This window comes from Rhinopithecus bieti, unplaced genomic scaffold (assembly GCF_001698545.2).
Source record: "Rhinopithecus bieti isolate Rb0 unplaced genomic scaffold, ASM169854v2 scaffold_26659, whole genome shotgun sequence".
Lineage (NCBI taxonomy): Eukaryota > Metazoa > Chordata > Mammalia > Primates > Cercopithecidae > Rhinopithecus > Rhinopithecus bieti.
In genome coordinates, this window is record NW_016811855.1 from 23,985 (window position 1) to 43,715 (window position 19,731).

A 19,731-nucleotide genomic window follows, 5' to 3' on the forward strand; every position below is an offset into this window, starting at 1 on the left:
TAGGACCCCCAGCACCCCAGCCCCTCACTTGGTCCAGGGCTTGCAGGCCTGGTTGTCTCCTGGGGAGAAGTGCCCTGGAGGGCAGGGGGCACAGTCTGCAACAAAGATAGGGTGGTCAGGGGCTGCCCACAGGCCTGGGTGCTGGGAACATGGGGCAGAGCCTGTGGGCTGCCACTCACCCCCCACAGCCGGGTGGTAGGTTTGGCTTCTGGAAGCCCTCCCTGCCCACATCCCACCCGTGGGCCCTGACCCGGGAGCCCCATCTTAAGGATGCCAGAGGAGGCACCAGTGGAGCCAGTTCCCTGCGGCCCACGGCCCGTCTGCGTCACAGACAGCCGCTATGACACCCCCAACTGCCGGCCGCAGCCACCAAGCTCACCAACTCCAGGCTTGTAGCTGTCCAGGGGCTGGGTGCCCGCCCGGCAGCGGCAGACCGTGTCCTGTGTGGCCGTGCACGGCTGCTTCCGCTCGCTCCCACTTCCTGAGCAGGGGCCGGAGAGGGGGTTATCAGGTGGGGGCTGTGGACAGGGTCCCCAAGAAGGACAGGTTGGCCTCCCCACCACACAGAGGGCCATGGGCGGGGCTGCAGCCTCCCCAAGGTGTGGAGCCCCTACAGCCCCCGAGGCCCTCCCTTCCGGGCCACAACCTGGGGCTGGTTCTGTGGCAGCCCCAGCCACCCTTCCCTACCCCTCCACCACCTCCAGCCGCCAGCCCTGCCTGAGGCAGGGTCTCCATGGCCCAAGCCCCCAGCCTCACTGCTCGGGCCAGCAAGGCCAGGCCACATGGCCAGAGTGGTCTCCCCGACTCCACGTGGCCTGGGCCGAGTCTGGGCCCCGGAAGGAGTGGGGGTGCCCCCGGGAGATGCCTCCGCTCCTCAAAGGACCCCGTGGCGGAGCAGACCCCACTGTGGTTTGAGGTTCGTTTCTGCGGCTGTGGGGGCCCCGTGCTGCTGCGTGGGAATGTGGCTGCCAGGCTGCCGCCCCCTGTGCTGGGTGGGGCTGTGGGGCCAGGTGGGAGCTCACTGAGGTTGCACCATGTGCAGGCCTTGCAGGGCTTGGCGCTGACCACGTCGTTGTAGAAGCCAGGCCCGCATGGACGGCACACTGTGTTCTGGGAGCGGTTGCAGCGGCTCACCATCCCGTTGCCTGCAGCAAAGGCCGGCGTCAGGCAGCGGTCAGGCCCTGGGCTTGCGCCCGTGGACTCCCCACACGGCTCCTCTGCCAGGCTTGGCCGGCCCCTCGCCTGCCCCCTCCCCAGGACCAGCCTCCTGGCTGGCCCATCCCTGCCCCAGCCCCCAGTCCCTGGAGTGCCCCGTGGGTGGCAGACCCCCCTGAGGGTGGGCCTCACCTGGCCTGCACTCCTGGCAGCACCGGTCGTTGCTGGGGTAGGTGTCCCCGACACACTGGAGCTTCGCCGTGGTGCTCAGCCCCAGGCCCAGGAGGAGCAGAGCCGCACACGGCCCCCGGCCCAGCCGCCGAGCCCCCACACACATCCTCGTCTCCGCTGTCGCCAGAGTCTGGGTTTTCCTTGCGGGGTGTGGCTATAAGGACTGTGGAGGAGGGGAGGGGAGGGGAGGGGAGAGGGGAGGAGGGCAGAGGAGGCGGGAGGAGGTAGGTGGCAGGCTGGGGACCCTAGCTGTGGGCCGGGCACAAAGGCGGGGTCTGGACACCCCCAGCATTGGCTTATTCTGCCTTCTGCCCTCTTCTGCCCAAGACCACCATGTTCAGACCCCAGGGCACAGTAGGGCCTGGCCTGCGGCTCAACCCTCAGCAAAAAGGTTCATGGAGCATGTGAGTAAACTGAAGCAGCACTGAGTCACGAGTGGCAACTGTTCAGTCTGGACCTTCGGAGCTGTGGCACTGCTGGACCATGGTCCCCCTTGAGTGCCCAAGACTAGCTCTGAGCAGCAGTGACCACAGCCATGGTAAGACAGACCCACGGCCGGGTGCTGTGGCTCATGTCTGTAATCCCAGCACTTTGGGAGGCCAAGGCAGGTGGATCACCTGAAGTCAGGAATTCGAGACCAGTCTGGCCAACATGGCGAAATCCCGTCTCTACTGAATACAAAAATTATTTGGGCGTGGTGGTGGGTGCCTGTAATTCCAGCTACTTGGGAGGCTGAGGCAGCAGAATCGCGTGAACCTGGGAGACAGAGGTTGCAAAGCTGAGATCGTGCCACTGCCCTCCAGCCTGAGCGACAGAGCGAGACTACGTCTCAAAAAAAAGACACCTGTGACCAGGGCCCACGCTGAGTGTGCCTGAGCATGGCAGGTGTCTATGGCTGAACTGTGCCCCTTAAATTCCTGCGTGGAAGCCCTAACCCCCATGTGGCAGTGTTTGGAGACAGGCCTCTGAGGAGGTCATGAGGGTGGGTCCTGGATGACCTGGCACACATGGACACGCAGGCAGGTTTCTGCCCTCTATGCAAACAGCTCTCAGGTTCCACGGGTTGCCCAGAGAACAAGAACTGCCTGGAGAGCTGGGAAGCAGGTGCGGGGCTGGAGGCTCCCTGGGCCCCTTTTGTACCTTTCAAATAACTGTGACCAGCCTGTGATTATCCAAAAGTTCATTTCTAAAGTTCCAAGTGGAGAGGTGCCTCTAGGGGAAACAGAGCAGCAGGGAAGGGGCTGGAAATCCCCTCCTCCCAGGCTCCCAGGAGCACAGGAAACAGCTGCCTGCCCTCGGCCCACCTGTGGGGAAATTCCCAGCCATGGAGGCCGCTGGGCCTGGAGTGGGAGTGGGTGGAGGGAGAGGCCACCCACCCTCGTACTGAGGGTCCCTAACTTGGTCACCCTCCCCATACCCCCACAAGTAGAGAGGATCCTGGAAGGGCTCAGAGCATCCCAGACAGTGCCTGTGTATGCATGTGCACACCCCAACCCAGGTGGGCAGAAAAGGAAAGTTCTGGAATTTTCTGGAAGGTTCCACCCAGCGTTCACATGGGTTTCCCACCGACAGTGAGAAAAAGCTTATATTTGTAATTGGTTTCTTGGAGGTTCAGGTGAGCTGGGGGTCTTGGTGGGCAACACTGCTCTCCTGGGGCCTAAGTGGCCACGTCTGCCCATAAGTGCAGTGAGTGGGGCCCACGCACCATGGAGAGGGCACCCCCAGCACGTTGCTGGCACCTGCAGTGGCCCCAGGGTAGGGCATGGCGCCTCCTGCTTGAAGCTGCCCAGGAAGCTTAGGTCTCCTTGTCCTGGGCTGAAGGTCACAGGTCCGAGAAAGCCCCACTGTGTCCACGGAACCGGATGTCAGTGGCCACAGGAGACTGGACACCAACCCAGAGCTCAGGACACCCGAGGTCTGCAAGGCAGCCTGCAGCTCAAACCGCCTCCCCGGGGGCTGGGCTCCCCACTCCCCACAGTGGTGTCGCGGGCGGCCCAGGGCAGCCTGTGGGTGGCCACTGCTCCTCTAGTACCAGACTGGAGGTGGCCGGGACCTCTGAGGGGTCAGGTGCCGCCACACACCCAGCTGTCCCCCCGCCCTCATGTCCAGTCCAGCATGATCTCAGCTCACACCTCCCACTTATGGGTGGGTGCACGGCCCTCAGCTGCTGTGGCTGTGATGGTCCCTGGCTCTGGCCTGGGGCCATGGATGGGGAAGGGCAAAGTCCAGGCCACCGAAGGTTGGCTCCAGGGAATTACAGCCCCTTCCAGCAGGGCGTGGGACCTTCCTCCCAACACCTGCCTGGCCATGGCACTGTGAATCCTGTTTGCCTGGGAACCAGCCCAGGTGCCAACCTGCCCTCTCAGCCCCGTAGGGTCCCCTGGGCAGGTGGGCTCTGGGCAGAGGCCACACAGGCACTGTAGGGCAGACTGAGGAGGGAGCACTCCTGGCTTCCCTGAGCTCCCGCCGGGAAAGCCAGGAAAGAACCTGGGCCCCCACACGCCACAGGGCAGGACCCCCACCAGCCGTCCTCACACCCCCCATTCTCTGCCCCTCCCGGGGCTGGGCCCGCTCCTCTGCAACTGAAGGCCTTGCCATTCTCCACCCAAAATTCCCCTAGGTGGCTCTGGCTCCTGCCTTAAATGTCCAAACCCCAAACTGAATGGACACTTCTGCTGCCCCCAGGACCCCTGCTCACACACACAGCGCTGCCCTCTGTCCTCCCAGAGCCCCTGCCATCCCTGCCGGCCAGGAGAATCACCTCCAACGGACCACGACCTCCGCCTGACCCAGCACCAGCCTCCAGCGCTCCAGTGGAAACTCTGACCACAAATGTGCCACGCTGGTGTTGTGTTTTGTTTCACACCCAAAGAATGAAGCTGACCAAAAAAGGCAACTATGTTTACAGTAAATTAATGTGATTCTTGTCACAACAAATATTCGCATTTTCTCGGTGGCAGCTGTGGGACCTGGGTGGCTCCAACCTGCCAGGCCGGGAAGGACCAGGCGCCCTCCCCTGAACTTCCTGGCTACTCATTTCCAGCGAAGTTTAATCTATTTTTAATAATCGTTCAGTTTTCAAGGAAATGGAGAAGCTGTTATTTCCCACGGAGCGGTGGCCCTGGGAGGGGCCGGGCCCAGGGGTTCCGGCCGCGATGTGGTCAGCGCCTTTGACAGAGTGACTGAAGCGAGATTTCGTTCTCAGAAGTGAGATGCAGCGATTTCGAGGGACCAGGGAGGAGGAGGCGACGCGGAGCCGCAGCTTAGCCCCGCACCCCGGCCGCATCACAGCAGAAGCCTCGCCGGGGTGCGCGCTGCGGAGGGGACGCCTCGCTGAGCCTTGCGGGGGTGCGCGCTGTGGGGGGACTCGTCGCTGATCAACTGGGGCGGCCACGGTCGGCCGGTGGTGGGTGGCAGGGAGGGGCTGGGGTCCGGGACAGCCAGGGCGCCTGGAGTCACCCACGGGGCCGCTCTGGTGGTGCGTGGGGGGCGGCGTGGGGCGCGGCTGGGCGCTCAGAACTCCTCGTGCACGCTGCGCGCGTAGTCCACCAGCTTGCTGCCCGTGAAGAACTCGCTGTACTTGAGCACCTCCTCGGGCTCCAGGTGGTGGTTCTGGTTCTCGTCGGCGACCGCGATCATCTGCTTGGCCTCGTTCAGGGCGTTGTACTCGTTCATGGGGTCCATGTAGCTCTGCGGGCGAGCGGGGCACACAGGTCAGCGTCCGCCTTTCCCCCTCCCAGTGCCAGCCACCCGGGAGGCCCTCCGGGCTCCGCTCAGGGGAGGAACAGCTGGGCCCGAGCTCCGCGGTCATCCACACGAAGTGGCTATTTAAGGTGCCTGCTGGCTGCAGCAGGAGTGTGGGCATGTTCTGGAAGGTTCCCGAAGGGAGGCAGCACAAATGAGAAGAGCACAGGGCAGGGAGAAGCTGGGGCCCTGGAAGGCCTGCCCATGGCCGGCAGGGCTCACGGGGCACAGGGGCTACACCGGCCTGGACCCCAGTTCTGAAGGATCCCTAACCTGGGCCGGGCTCACTGGCTGTCGCCAGGGATCACAGGATTCTACATAAAAACAAGATGACTCATTCAGCAGTGGGAGACAAACAAGCCTACACATGATACCAGTGAAAACGCTTCAAAGGAAGGTGGTAAATTCCAGGCATGTGGCACAGCCCGCCCCACCCACCTGCACCTGCCTCCAAGCTGGGCCCAGCAGGAGCTTCCCCTTGTGGTCCTGTTCAAAAGGGGCCGTGAGAACCTGAAGATGGGGCCCGGCCAGGCTAGCCTGTCTCTAATCCATTCGAACCTAAACGCCAACCATGGCCACGCGGTCTGGTGGACGCCACTGAGCAAACGCCCCAGTGACCCGCCCGGGGGAGTCTCAGGCTGGACACCAGCATGGCCTCCTGTCTCAGGCCCAGATCCGCCGGCCCCTCCACGCATAGTGCCTCGCAGGGCTGGCTCCGGGACGTGGCTGCGCCAGGGCTCACCTCCAGCTCCTCTGCGGTCACGATGCCGTCGTGGTTGGAGTCAATGAGCTCCTCAAACTCCTTTTTTCTGTCTCTCACCCAGTTGTCGTCAATGTCCTGGCCCTGCTGGTTCTCCACGGTACCCACGGGCAGGGAGACGAACTCAGGCAGAGAGAGCTGCTTGTCACCGTCCTGGTCTGCGAGACGGGAATGGATCAGCCCACACCCAGGCTGGGGCTCCCGCAGGACCTGACCCGACTTCCCGGCGATCCCCGGCCCCTGCCGTTGGTCCCCGGGCCCTGGCGCACCAGCCAGGCTGGACCCAGCCTCACCCAGGTCCCGGACGATCTCCTTCACCATGAACCTGAGCATCCCCCGGCTGTGCTCGGGGTGGAGGAACGACAGGAACTCTTCCTCTGTCAGCAGCAGGTCCGCGGGGGGGCTGTCCGCCTGGTACCAGCGGTCCTTCAGGTTCTCCAGGACTTCCTGTGCTGAGAGGGGCGCAGCCTGTGGGCATTGAGGCAGACAGACGCCAGCACGCAAATCCAGAAAGCTCCGAGAGGTGCTGCCTGAACTTGAGGGACGTAGCCACCCACGAGACTGGGGCCCCACCCTCCAGGATTCACAGGTCCCCCGGACATGGCCCAGACCCCCAAGACACAGCCTGGACCCCCCCGCCAAGACATAACCCAGAGCCCCCCACAGGCCTGATCGCCAAAGACATAGCTTGGATCCCCCCAAGATATAACCCAGGCCCCCCCCACACCACCAGCCCAGACACCCCAAGACAGCCGGAACACCCACACAGCCCAGACACCCCAAACGTCTGGACCCCCCACACAGCCCAGATACAAGACAGCCTGGACCCCCTACCCCGGGACCCCCCAATACAGCCATGACTCCCCACGGGCACAGTCCAGACTCCCAAGACAGAATCTGGAGCCCCCACACAGCCCAGACACCCCAAGACAGCCTGGACTCCCCACCTCAGACCCCCCAATACATGGATGGCCCTGACTCCCCACGGACAGAGCCCAGACCCCCAAGTCAGAATCTGGACCCCCACACAGCCTGGACCCCAAGATATGGCCTGGACCCCTACACAGCCCAGACACCCCAAGACATGATCCAGAACCTCCCCATAGCCCAGACCCCCCAGGACATAGCTCAGACCCCCTCATGCCCGGGACCCCTCAGGATGGGCCTGGGCCCCCCACACACACACCCGCATCTGCCCCTCCAGAGGAGCGAATCACCCGCACGCAGGCGCTGCCCTGGCGCTGCAGGGCGAAGGACTCACTGCCCTTTCCGTTTCCTTCATGCGTGACGTCACAGGGAGGAAAACACAGTTTCCAGAAATGACTGAGACGAGGGCTGAGCAGAGCCTCCCGGCTGGGACACGGTGCTGCCTCTGGGTGTGTGGCCCCCGCGCTCCCGCTGTGCCCTCCCAGCCCTGACGACCTCCTCACCCCGAGGTCCCCACGCATCCCAAGGGCCCCATGCCACCCTCAGCCCGGGCCTGTCTCGGTCTCCAGGGCAGAAACACAACCTCCTGCCCCATCTTGGGATTCGCTGTGGTCAGTGGCCAAGTCCAGTGTTGAGGCTCAGCCCCTGCAAGTGAGGCCCAACTCTGCCCTGGCCGCAGCCCCTGCCACAAACCCAGCAGCCTCTGGGTCACAGTCACTGCAGGAGGATGAAGCCCAGTTGCCATCTCCTCTTATCCCTTTCTGAACAACCTCCTCCTACACGACCAGTTCACTTAAAGGAAGACAGGAGTGACGGGGCTGCGGGTCCTGGGGCACCCCTCCCTGTCTGCTCCACCGCAGCTCCTGGGAGGGATGGACGGGGCCGAACTGAGACTCACTCAGGACAGGCACAGATGCCCCAGACAGGCCGGCTGAGAGCTGCCTTCTCCAGCAGAGGATTCTCACAGCTGCCGCCCAGCCCCAACCTCAGACCCAGAGAGATGTAGCAATGGAGGCGGGGGACAGGGGCGATGCCCGCCTGCCACGCCTTCACCACAGTCCCCAGAATCAGGTCTGCAGCGCAAGGACAGCAGCCCCAGGACTCATGCCATGGCCCTCACAGGAGCCATGCAGGGAGGGGTCGGAGGTCACAGGAGCAACGCCTGCCAGTGCTTCCCAGGCCCTCCCTCCAGGACCCGGCAGCTGCTCTTCCCGAGCCAGAAACCAAATACTCGAAGGGGTGGGGGGGTCCTAGGCACCCTGAGGTCGGGGGGGCCAAGACGGATCAGACACGGTTGGGCAGGGAACGGCACCTCAGCACGCACGGGGACCTCCAGAACGCAGAGTGAATTCTAAATACACCTCTGCTGAGCCCCAAAGGCAGACGAAGGCTTCAGAGGGATGTCACAGAGCTCTAGGTCAAGGTGGGACATGTCCTGGGCAGAAAATGGCACCAAGGACAGACAGACACAATCGGAGTTGGGGGGCGGGCAAACACAAGGGCCTCCCACCCCAGCACATCACCAACAGGCTGGACTTGCTGCGCCAAAGCTCACCAACGGGACGAAGGTTAAAGGTGCCGGCAGGACGGCAGGGAACGCGGGACCCGGAGTGGAGGCACAAACCGTGTGCGGTGAGGAAAATGTAAACCACTCTTTCGGAAAGGAAATAACAACATACAATTTGGTCGGGTACTGGGATTTGTGCCTATAATCCCAGCATGCTGAGAGGCCGAGGCAGGAGTTCGAGACCAGCCTGGGCAACGCAGGGAGATCCTCTTATTTTTAGTTTAGTTTTTTTTTTTGAGACGGAGTCTCGCTCTGTCACTCAGGCTGGAGTGCAGTGGCGCGATCTCAGCTCACTGCAAGCTCCACCTCCCGGGTTCACGCCATTCTCCTGCCTCAGCCTCCTGAGTAGCTGGGACTACAGGCGCCCGCCACCACGCCCAGCTAGCTTTTGTATTTTTTAGTAGAGATGGGGTTTCACCGTGTTAGCCAGGATGGTCTCGATCTCCTGACCTCGTGATCCGCCTGCCTCGACCTCCCAAAGTGCTGGGATTACAGGTGTGAGCCACTGCACCCGGCCTTTTTTAGTTTTTTTAACGTCCAATTGGTAAAATTTAGAAAGGACACGACCAAACTCCAGATGAGAGTACATGAACTGGGAGGACAGGCAGAGCCAACAGGCTCAAAAGTCTCCACATCATTCTAGAAGGTCAAGGCCAGGCACACGAGCTCATGCCTGCAACCCCAGGACGGGGGGAGGCCGAGGCGGGTGGGTCACTTGAACCCTCTCAAACCCCGAGTTTGACACCTGCCTAAGGCAACATGAGGAGACCTTGTGTCTACAAAACATATATTTTTGAATCAGTGGGGCATGGTGGCATGCACTGGTGGTCCCAGTTACTCAGGAGGCCGCCCCGCCATGGGGGCTGGTCACATGATATGGGCCGTTCCTGGCAGGAACGTATCTTACACCTTTACTTTTTTTATTCTCCAAGGAGGACAGATTGAGCCCAGGATGTGGAGGCTGCAGAAAGCCGAGATTGCACCACTGCACTCCAGCCTGGGCAACAGTGAGACCCTCACTCTCAAACAATAAAAAATTAAAAATTAAAAAAAGAGAGGTTAAGACCAGGCACAGTGGCTCACGCCGATCCCTCTGGGAGGCTGCAGTGGGCGGATCACTTGAGTCCAGGAGTTTCAGGCCAACCTGGCCAACAGAGCAAAATCCGTCCATACAAAAAATACAAAAATCAGCCCGGCATGGTGATGGTGACTGAGGTCCCAGCCCCCTGGGAGGCTGAGGTGGGAGGATCGCCTTGAGCCCGGGAAGGTACGGCTACAGGGAGCTGAGACTGCACCACTGCACTGCAGGGTGGGCAGCAGAGTGAGACCATCTCAAGAAAAAAGAAAGAAATTAAGGGGTGGTTTGCCTTCAGACTCTGGTGAGGAAATGTGTGCTACTGATAGGTTGAGCAGGCACAAAAAATAAAGGTGTAAGATACGCCCAGCCTGCCAGGAGCGGCCCCATATCACGTGACCAGCCCCGCAGGCAGCAGAGATGCCGCCCCAGGAAGCCAAGATGCGAAGGAACAGGTGTCACCGCACATTCTCCACAAAGCCCAAACCAGACAACAGGCACAACCAGGAAGGGCACGCAGAGCCCCAGGGTGGCAGCCGCAGAACCGCTCAACTGTGCCTCACGACTGAGCCAGCAGGGGCTTCTGCCCGGACAGCGCCCCCAGACCTGCCCCTGTGCAGGGTGGCCTGGCTCTCCCCTCGCCTGGCCTTAGCCCGGGTGCCGGGCCCCACCTGGCCCCACCCTCTTCACACAGAGGCACCAGCTGAGACCCGCCCAGGGCTGAGGTTGCCCTGCCGACCAACGGCCACACCCCAGACCCAAGGAAGAGCCTCCCCCCGGGACCTGACCACTCTGGTGACCACCTGACGGCCACAGAGATGTCTCCAGCAGACCCAAACCACAGGGCCAAGCCCTTAGGCACAGGCCATGCCCGCTCCCTGGGAAACTCTGCCTCAGGTGGCCTTCGGAGTATGGGGCAGGCCCCACCCCAGACGCACAGCCTCAGATTCTCTGCAGGACCTAACTGAACAACGGCCGTGAAGGTGCCGTGACCAGCAGAGTTGAGAGCCGCCCGGGCACAGCTCACACGCTCCCCACCAAACCCCTGGGTGGCGCCTGGGTCGGAAATGGCCTCATCCACTTCCCTTCTGACAGCCACCACCACTCAGGTTGGGCCATACAGTTAGGATGAACACGTGTGCATGAGCACATACAATGGGCGTGAGGGCGACTCACCTGCATGTACTCACGAGCACACACAAACAGCCACCCGGATGTACTCACAAGCACACCCACACATGCACGGCGCACTCGTACACACGACACGCACACACGCACGCATGGGAGGCCTGAGGCCTGCGGCAGGAGCCTGGCTGAGCACTCACTTTCCTCGTCCACTTTGAGCTCCTCGTTGAGCCTGATGGCGTCGGCAACCTCCTTCTCGCTATGGCCTTTACTCGCCAAAAACTTCACCTTATACTCGTCCCATGACACGTGGCCTGGAAGAGCAGGTCACGCCTGTCAGGATGTCTGACACTGAGCCGAACTTCTTTTTCCATTAAGATGGGGTATTGCTCTGCTGCCCAGGCTGGAGGCGGCAGGATGCCAGTGTCTGGAGCCCCAAGTTCCCGGCCAGCACCCCGCACCCGCCTCCTCACCTGTGAGGCCAGCTGGGAATGTCTATGCCTCGGGGCCACCGAGAGGCATAGACACCACCAGGTGAAGGCCCCAAAGTCCTAAGAGGCAACTTCCATGGGCCACGCCCAGTGCTTGGTGCTCATGTCTTTGTCACCAAGATTCTGGCATCACGAACCCAGCTTTCACGCGCCCCACCGCACCTCGGGGTCTCCGGCTGATGCTTCCCTGCCGCCCATCCCTCAGAACTGGCCTGTCTGCCCTCCAGGCACCAGGCAAGGCCCATGGCCCTGCCCGTCCCACCCACCGCCCCACCCACGCCGGCCAGGCCGCAGTACCATCCCCATCGGGGTCCACGGCACGGAAGTGTGTCTTGCTCTCCTCCATGGCCTCCTGGAAGTGCTCAGCCGTCTTCTCCATGATCCAGCGCTGCATCTCCTTGGCACTGATCTTCCGGTCGGTGTTCACGTCCACCCTGCAGGACAGCAGATGGGCAGGCGGCCATCAGACTGGGCCCCCAGGACCCTGAACAGCCAGATGGACGCCACCAGCCCAGTACTCCATGGCAGTGTGAACCTGCCACCAATGGTGACAGGCTCCACCGGATGACGCAAGAAACATCTGGGACGTGGGAGTCGGGGTGGGGGGCACGCCAGAGACACTGGGGAAGGTGGATGCCACGGTCCCCTCCCCAGGGGGATGCATGGACCCTCCCCCTCCATCACACAGAATCACCACCAGACCCCGCTCTCCAACCACAGCTTCCAAAAGTCACACTCTTCACGTTTAATTTTTTGAGACGGAGTCGCACTCTGTCGCCCAGGCTGGAGTGCAATGGCGCAATCTCGGCTCACTGCAAGTTCCACCTCCCAGGTTCAAGTGATTCTCCTGCCTCAGCCTCCCAAGTAGCTGGGATTACAGGGGCCCGCCACCACGCCGGGCTGATTTTTGTATTTTTAGTATAAATAGGGTTTCATCATGCTGGCCAGGCTGGTCTCAAACTCCTGACCTCAAATGATCCGCCCACCTCAGCCTCCCCACGTGCTAGGATTCCAGGTGTGGCCACCAGGCCCAGCCCATGTTTTATTTTAGATGCTTCGCGTGTGGCTACAGAAAAACCTTCATACAGGCCGGACCCAGTGGCCACACCTATAATCCCAGCCCGCTGGGAGGCCGAGACGGATGCATCACTTGAGCCCAGGAGTTCAAGACCAGCCTGGGCAACATAGGGAGACCCCCACCTCTACAAAAAACAATTACGAAAATCTGACAGGTGCAATGGCGTGCATCTGTGGTCTCAGCTACTCAAGAGGCTGGGATGGGAGGACCGCCTGAACCTGGGGCATGGAGGTTGCAGCGAACTGTGATAACACCACTGCACTCCAGCCTGGGCGGCAGAGCAAGACCCTGACTCGAAACAAGACAAAACAAAACCCTTCATATAAACATCAAGTGATAAGACTGAGGAAAAAGAGCATGTGGGGACTTAACATTGTGTCCAAAGACTTGGGGGACAGGGACACAGACTGAGGACACAGGGCCAGCACAGGCCAGGTCAGGAGGCCACAAGCCCCAGGACAAGTCACTTCCATCCCAGCTTCACAGAGCTCGGCTTTACCATCATGTCCTCGTGGAAGCCACAAGCACCTGCCCCTGCTGAGGCTGCACGTGTCCTGAGCTCACCTGTTGGAAACCTAACCCGCAGGTCAACAGCGCTGGGAGGCAGGGCTTCCAGAGGTGCAAGGTCTCGAGACCCTGGCTGGTGCATTTGCTGGAAGTGTCCTTGAGAGTAGGGTGCCCTGGCCCCTTGCCTCTATGCTCCACTCAGGGGCAGCCACAGCCACGTTACCAGGTGGCAAACAGGCCCTCGTCGGGTGGGTATGGCCTCTGGGACCTGGGCCAGGCCAGCTTCCATGGTGCACACACCGCAGGCACGGCTCAGAGGCACTGGGCAGACATCCCCACAGGAGGCGGCCAGGCCACCGCTCACAAGCGCCCCTCCCTCAGCAGCCGCAGCAGCCCAGAGATGGATGGGCATGGGAGGCACCCTCGGCTCCACAGTCCCCACAGCACACTGGCCGGGGAGGGTGCCGCCTGGATGGCCGTGTGGCAGGTGGGGCACCTGGGGAGCCTCGCGTGGACAGCAGCATCCACGACTGCTCCAGCCACGCTCCACACACACCACAGATATGGGCCACACGCTCCACACGTGCCACAGATACAGGCCACATGCTCCACACAGAGCACATGCACCACAGACACGGGTCACAGATGCCACACGTTCCACACACACCACAGACACGGGCCACATGCTCCACACGTGCCACAGACACGGGCCACACGCTGTACGTGCTCCACACACGCCACAGACACCACATGCTCCACATGCGCCACAGACATAGGTGCACACGAGCAGAACAAAAAGGTGGAAAGAACCACGTGGCGCAGGATTCCAGTCAAGATGTCAGTGAGGAGTCGGTCATCCAAACTCAGGTGCCTGAAAACATGGCTGCAGGGCGGTGCATGTACATGGACTGGCATACACACATGCAGGTACACAGGCCAGTACCCGCGTGTACACAGCACACACACATGAACAGGGTTGGCAGCACACAGACGTGACTGGGCTGGTGCACACGCATGTTATCGAGCTCTGAGTCCTGAGAGGACAAGGGCAAGATGCCCAGTGCCCAGACCCTGGCTTCCAGCTCCAGCCACAGGAGCCAGGGCTCCCTGGAAAGGCGGCAGCTATTGCACTGGGGCAGGCAGCATAGAGGCAAGCCTAGAGCACCTCACAGTGCCAGGAAGCGGGAAGGAAAGCCTGGAGCATCTCACGGTGCTGGGAAGCGGGAAGGAAAGTGAAGCTCAAAAGCCCCTAGGACAGGGCACCTCCCCTCTGGGGGTTATTTCCAAAAACCCTCAACGCCGTACAGTCAGGAGGAAACACATCCCACTGAAGGACATTCTAAAACCTCCTGCTCAGTCCTCCTCCGAACTGTTACGTCCACAAAAACACAGGAGTCTGAGATGCCCTCCCAGCCCAGAGGAGGCAGAGGAGACAGGACAGCTGAGTGAACATAGGTCCTGGAGGGACAGGGCCCTGCGCAGAAGCAGGGCGAGAAGGGACCCGCATGCTGGGGAGGGAAGTCTGAACACCCATGGTGGCCGCTGTCGCCGCTCGACGCTGGTGTCAGGGACACCCGGAGACCTGCTGCTACGTCCCACCCTCCACGCCCGCCTCCTCCTCAAACGAGACGGCTCCGGGTTTCGTTACAGGCACAAAAAAGAAAGCCCAGTCCAGCCGGAGATGCACCGAGCAGACGCCTCAACTCCCCTCACTCAGGCATGCAGCCCACCCCCAGCACTGGCCGAGCAGGGACGGGGACCCTCCCCCCGTGACACCGTGAGCCAGGCCTTCGTGAGCTCAGGGGTAGTGAACCTGACAGGCCCCAGGGAGCACCAGCAACCTCTTCATGGTTGGTCAGGTCACCACCAAGTGAACTCAGGCTGCGAAAGGATCCCTGAACCACGCCATCTGGGGAGAGGGGCAAAGGGACGCCACACCTGGCGCCCAGGTCCTCCAGCTGGCACCATGCCTCTGTCCCACCAGCTCACCTGTGCTCCACCCAAAAACCCGGATCCTCAAGGCCCTCCTGCCTGGCCCTCAGCCCAGGGCCCTGGCACAGCCAGGCCAGTCCTCACACCTTCCCTACCTGCACCTGCACCCCTGGGCCCCAGCCCTGTCCGACCCCCTTGCTCACCAGCTCTGCCACCTGCCCCTCTGCACTGGCCCTGGAGCACCAGGCCCTGCGGGAAGGTGAGCCTGTGGCCAGGCCCTGTGGCAGGGGCTGCCTCCGTATGTCTGGGTCCCACAGGTCCCAGGAGGCCCAGGGTGTTCTCTCACCTGCACCTGGCTCCCTGCCCAGCACCCCAGCTGGCCTGGAGGACTCACAGGCACATCCTGACCCTGCTCTGCCTCCAGGAGTGAGGCCAGCGCTGAGTGCACATGGGCTCCAGGGCCACACCGCAGGGCACCCTGGCTGTGCCACAAGGAGTAAGGCTCCCGTGCAGGACCTGGCTCCTTGTGGGTGAGTGGTCAGGTTGACTCATCTTAGATCCCTTACACAAGGCTCCCGAGACTCGAGGATGGGGTCGGGGGAGAAAGCTCGGCACTAGGCACAGAGGCAGCGAGAGCGCCTCGGGGACTTGGCAGGGCGGAGGCAGTGATGGCCAAGGATGGGCCACTGACAGCACAGCTCTGCTCTCGAACAGGCCAGCAAAACAAGCCAACCCCACACACCCCCAGCCCACATATGACACACTGCCCAGTGTGACAGGGACTCCAGACACACAGGGTAGAGGGCGTGTCAGGAGGAGCCCAGAGCACCCTGTACCAGCTCTCCAGCTGCCTGTGGCTGCCCCTCACTCCTCAGCCAGGCCTCGTCCAACTGGTGCTGCAGCCTGCAGAGGCTGCCCGTGGCCAGCATCTGCCCCTCAGCATGGAGGACACTGACCACCGCAGTGCTGGGTGGGCTCCTCCTCCAGGCTGTCCTAGGGACAGCCACGCAGCCCACTCTGGCCCTCTGAGCCCTCACCGGACCCAGGGCCTTCAAGAAGCCGCTCCGGGTTGCCAGCACAGGCCTCAGTGCAAACACAGCAGGCTGGAAGTGGCGCTGATCACCGGCACGCCTTCGCAGCCCGGCAGGTCCTGACGCAGGATGTGGCGCCCCCCGCTGCGCAAAGCCAGGACAGGAACACACGGGCGAGAGCATGCAGCGGCCCCCAGCCTGGGCACACGCGGCACCTACTTGGAGAAGATGACCATCAGCTTCCTCCGGCTCCGCCGCGGCTCCACGTCCTCATCAAAGCCCCCCAGGTCCTTGCCTAGGAAGACCTCCTGGTGGAAGCCCCGATTGAGGTGCCCGTCCATCTCCAGCTTCACCCCGTTCAGGTGGTCCGGGGGCAGGATCTCGTTCTCCTCCCTGTTGGCCGCCCTCTCTCGAGTGGACGAGTGGTTGGCAGGCCGTGCTGACGCATCCATCAGAAGTATCGCCCCCAGGAGCCAGAGGCAGCGTGGAGCCAGGGCGATGAGGGGACCCCACCTGGACGCCATCGCCACCCAGGACCAGACCATGGGGTGGGCTGTAGGGTGTGGGCTAGGTGCTGGGAGGGGCAGGGGCAGAGGAGGAAGTGAGGTCCTGGCTCCAATCCAAGCCCCAGGCACCACAGAGGGCTCTGTGTCCCCAGGACAGCTACAGGCTGGGATGAGCAGCTCACGGTCTGCAGAGAGACACAGACATGTCATTAGTGAGACTAGCAAAGACTTCCCCAAGCACGTCTATTCTGCAACATGAAACACATCCTCAATTCACAGGATCCAGACCACACGTGGCACCGTTTTCTCCAGACCCCATGTGGCATTGTTTTCCCCAGACCACACGTGGTATTTTTTCCTTTATTTTTAGAAACAGGGTCTTGCTCTGTTGCCCAGGCTGGAGTGCAGTGGCGACCACGGCTCGTCGCAACCACGAACTCCTGGGCTCAGGTGATGCTCTCGCCTCAGCCACCCGAGCAGCTGCAACCACAGGCGCGCACCACCATGCCCGGCTAATTTATTTTTATTTTCTTTTGCAGAGATGGGTCTTGCTGTACTGCCCAGGCTGGTCTCAAACTCCTGGCTTCAGGTGATCTTCTTGCCTCAGTCTCCCAAGGTGCTGGGATTACAGGCATGAGTCACTGTGCCTAGTCTTTTTTCCCTATTTTACAGACACTGAGTTTTCAGCCCTGTCTCTCCATCTTTCCAGCTCTCTCCTGAACCGTCAACACCTCCAGGGGCTAACCTGTCCCCGCCGCCCAACACCTACAGCACAGCCTTCCTGTGGGGCCCGGCTCTGTCCCTCCTGGCATCATGCCACTGACCCATGGGGTTACGGTCACTCTCCAGACCCTGACTTGAACATTCTTGAGATCTATGACCTTAGCTAAATCATGTGGCCTCCCAGGCCTCAGCTTCTCACTAAGAAACAGGAGGCTCCCCCCTGCCCCCCGGCTTTGCGAAGACAGTCAACCCTAAGGGCAGAGGGTGTCAGGGCCTGGTCCCCGCAAACACAGCCCCCACACACAGATGTGCACACACACATCCACACTCATGCATGCACATATTACACACACATGCCCTTGCCCACACTCGTAAGCGAATGCCAAGGCTGTGGAGCCCAGAAGCCTGTCTTGGCGTCGAGGCATGGCCAGTCCTGGTGGGAAGCAGGGGCTCGCAGGGCCTCATGCCTCATGTATCCCAAAGGAAACTCGGGGCCCTTCCCACCCACGAGCTTGCTACTTTCACAGTCTGCTCCTCCGGCAAACACCTGTGGGTCTTTCCGGGTGCCGCTGAGGCCCCCCAACCCGTGTTGCAGCTGTTCCCTGAACACACATGGACTGAGGCTCCTGTGGCCGTCTTACTCAGCTTCACTGTCCTGGCACCTGCCACTCTGCACACAGTAGGCGCTCAACGAATGCTACCTTGTGTAATATTAGACGGAGAAATGCTGCCTCCAGGCACCGAGAAACGCCAGTGGGGCCACCATGAAAGTGGCCCTGAAGTCAGTGCAGTCTCTGCCACAAACCAACAGGGAGGGGTCACCCAAGGAAGGAAACCCCAGGTGAGGGGCTCATGTCTGATTTTTTTTTTTTTTTTTTTTGAGAGAGTCTCACTCTGTCGCCCAGGCTGGAGTGCAGTGGTGCAGTCTCGGCTCACTGCAACCTCCGCCTCCCAAGTTCAAGTGATTCTCCTGCCTCGGCCTCCCAGTTAGCTGGGATTACAGGCCCCGCCACCATGCTCCATTAATTTCTGTATTTTTAGCAGAGATAGGGTTTTGCCATGTTGGCCAGGCTGGCCTCGAACTCCTGACCTCAAGTGATTCTCCTGCCTTGGCCTCCCAAAGTGTTGGGACTACAGATGTGAGCCACGCACCTGGCCTGATTTTCTGAACATGGCTGAGGGCTTTTCCCTTCCCTAGTGGTGGTATAATTCCGTTCCTGTTGTCCCAGCTCGCCTGACCAGGGGAGTGTCCTGGGTAAGAACCAAGATACCTCCTCCTGGTGCTGACTCCACTAACTACAGTCATAAAACACATTTTGTACAAAGCAAAGAGACTGTACTTTGTTCCTGAGAGGACAAAGCTAGTTCTTGATTCTACTTATCTTGATGAGTTACACAGTATACTTGAGGCAGGAGGACGGTGAGACCAGCCTGGGCAACGCAGTGAGACTGTGTCTCTTTAAAACACAAAAACAAGGCTGGGCGCGGGTGTAATCCCAGAACTTTGGGAGGCTGAGGCGGGCGGATCACGAGGTCAGGAGATCGAGACCATCCTGGCTAACACGGTGAAAACCCGTCTCTACCAAAAAATACAAAAAATCAGCCGGGCGTGGTGGCGGGCGCCTGTAGTCCCAGCTACTGGGGAGGCTGAGGCAGGAGAATGGCGTGAACCCGGGAGGCGGAGCTTGCAGTGAGCTGAGATCCGGCCACCGCACTCCAGCCTGGTGGACAGAGCGAGACTCCGTCTCAAAAAAAAAAAAAAATGAGACCCTGTCTCGAAAAGGTGGGAAAAAGTAACCCCAAAATAACTATAAATATCAGGAGTCCATCAAGTGGCGCTTCCTCCCCTGGCTTCAGAGTATCCATCACGGTGAGCGAGGCTCGCAGCACAGCGGGGCGGGCCTGTCCCACCCGAATGGGGTTTCCGCTTCGCCATCCCCCAGCAGCTCAGTTCCCAGCAAGGAGCCAACACACCCTTGCGAAGCGGACGTGGTGAACAGCTCAGGCAGAGACGCTATGTCTCTGCCATCCCCGGGCTTCAGCTCGGGTGGAACGCGGCTATTTCCGGCGGTTAACACACACGGTTAGATTCCAAAAGCTCCACAGGGTTCATGACACCGCCTCTGAGCCAGGCACCAAGGGCTCCACGCAGCCGACTTCACATCTCCAAATCCTACTAAGTGGTGATGAGGGTCCACGAGGTTCAGAAGCGGAAGCGGAGGCGCAGGGAAGAGCGACAGCTTGTCCAAGGTCGCCTCGCCGATAAACGCGAGTCCAGCCAGACTCCCTTGGCCTCCGTTTCGCGGTGGCACTCGTAGGTTTTGGCCAATAGAAGATCAGACGTGCCGGCGGCCGGAGAGGCCCGCGTCGTCGGCCCGTCCCTGCCCCCCGGAGTCCCGGAAGCCCCGGTGGCGGCGAAGTCTCGCCAGGGCTCGAGGCCGAGCGGACGGACGATGCCCCAGCCCAGGGCGGGAGACGGCGGCGGCCTCCAGACCCGCCCTCGCCGTCCGGCCGGCGTGGACACTTGGCCCAGCGGCCTGCAACGGCCGCCCCGGGCCCCTCACTCACCGGCCTGCCTCCCCGCGCCCGGGATCCGAGGACCGGAGCGAAGCGCCCGTGACGCCGTCAACGGGCCCGGATCAGGCCGCTGCCATCTTTCTTGCGGGCGGAGGCGGTGCGAACGCGCGCGACCTCACTGAGGGGACGCCGGAGCCACCATCTCTCCTTCGGGCGGAAGCGGTTGCGAGGTTGACCAATGAGAAGGGTGCCCGAGGCCACGTGACAGGCGCTCCTGGAGCTGCCGGCCTCCGGGCGCCCCCGAGCTCGGCGTCCGCAGAAGGCCCCGGCGCGCTCTCGGGAGCGCCGTGCGCACGCGCACC

At 61.5% G+C, this 19,731-nt stretch overlaps 2 protein-coding genes across 4 annotated transcripts in view; both read right to left on the reverse strand.

Moving 5' to 3' along the window:
- The window catches only part of TNFRSF4 (TNF receptor superfamily member 4), a 5,620-nt gene extending 1,388 nt beyond the window's left edge, over positions 1-4,232 (reverse strand). Inside the window, exons 1-5 of the mRNA XM_017895255.1 lie at positions 4,148-4,232; positions 1,348-1,549; positions 1,023-1,145; positions 380-481; positions 29-95 (exon numbers count right to left, since the gene is read on the reverse strand). Of these exons, the coding sequence (XP_017750744.1) occupies positions 29-95; positions 380-481; positions 1,023-1,145; positions 1,348-1,492 (437 nt within the window). The 5' untranslated portion in view covers positions 1,493-1,549; positions 4,148-4,232. The remainder of the gene's footprint in view (positions 1-28; positions 96-379; positions 482-1,022; positions 1,146-1,347; positions 1,550-4,147) is intronic.
- Positions 4,233-4,260: 28 nt separating this feature from the next.
- On the reverse strand, positions 4,261-19,530 carry SDF4 (stromal cell derived factor 4). 3 transcript variants are annotated; one of them, XM_017895254.1, is made up of 7 exons: positions 19,421-19,514; positions 15,843-16,314; positions 11,373-11,509; positions 10,785-10,898; positions 6,184-6,342; positions 5,873-6,048; positions 4,261-5,076 (listed from the first exon to the last, which is right to left on the reverse strand). In XM_017895254.1, exons 2-7 carry the CDS (start codon positions 16,166-16,168, stop codon positions 4,900-4,902), a joined length of 1,089 nt encoding a protein of 362 aa, XP_017750743.1. In that variant the 5' UTR covers positions 16,169-16,314; positions 19,421-19,514; the 3' UTR covers positions 4,261-4,899. The 3 variants fall into 3 exon arrangements, with proteins under 3 accessions (XP_017750743.1, XP_017750742.1, XP_017750741.1); XM_017895253.1 differs by having other exon boundaries at positions 5,873-6,342; positions 18,827-19,530; XM_017895252.1 differs by having other exon boundaries at positions 5,873-6,342.
- Positions 19,531-19,731: the final 201 nt, after the last annotated feature.

Coding starts and splice junctions, on each gene's coding strand:
- SDF4 (XM_017895253.1), bottom strand. CDS start 16,168: ATGGTCTGGTCCTGGGTGGCGATGGCGTCCAGGTGGGGTCCCCTCATC. Junction 10,899..11,372: donor CGTGGACCCCGATGGGGATG/GTACTGCGGCCT, acceptor CTGCTCTTCCAG/GCCACGTGTCATGGGACGAG. Junction 5,077..5,872: donor TGACCGCAGAGGAGCTGGAG/GTGAGCCCTGGC, acceptor GCTCGCCCGCAG/AGCTACATGGACCCCATGAA.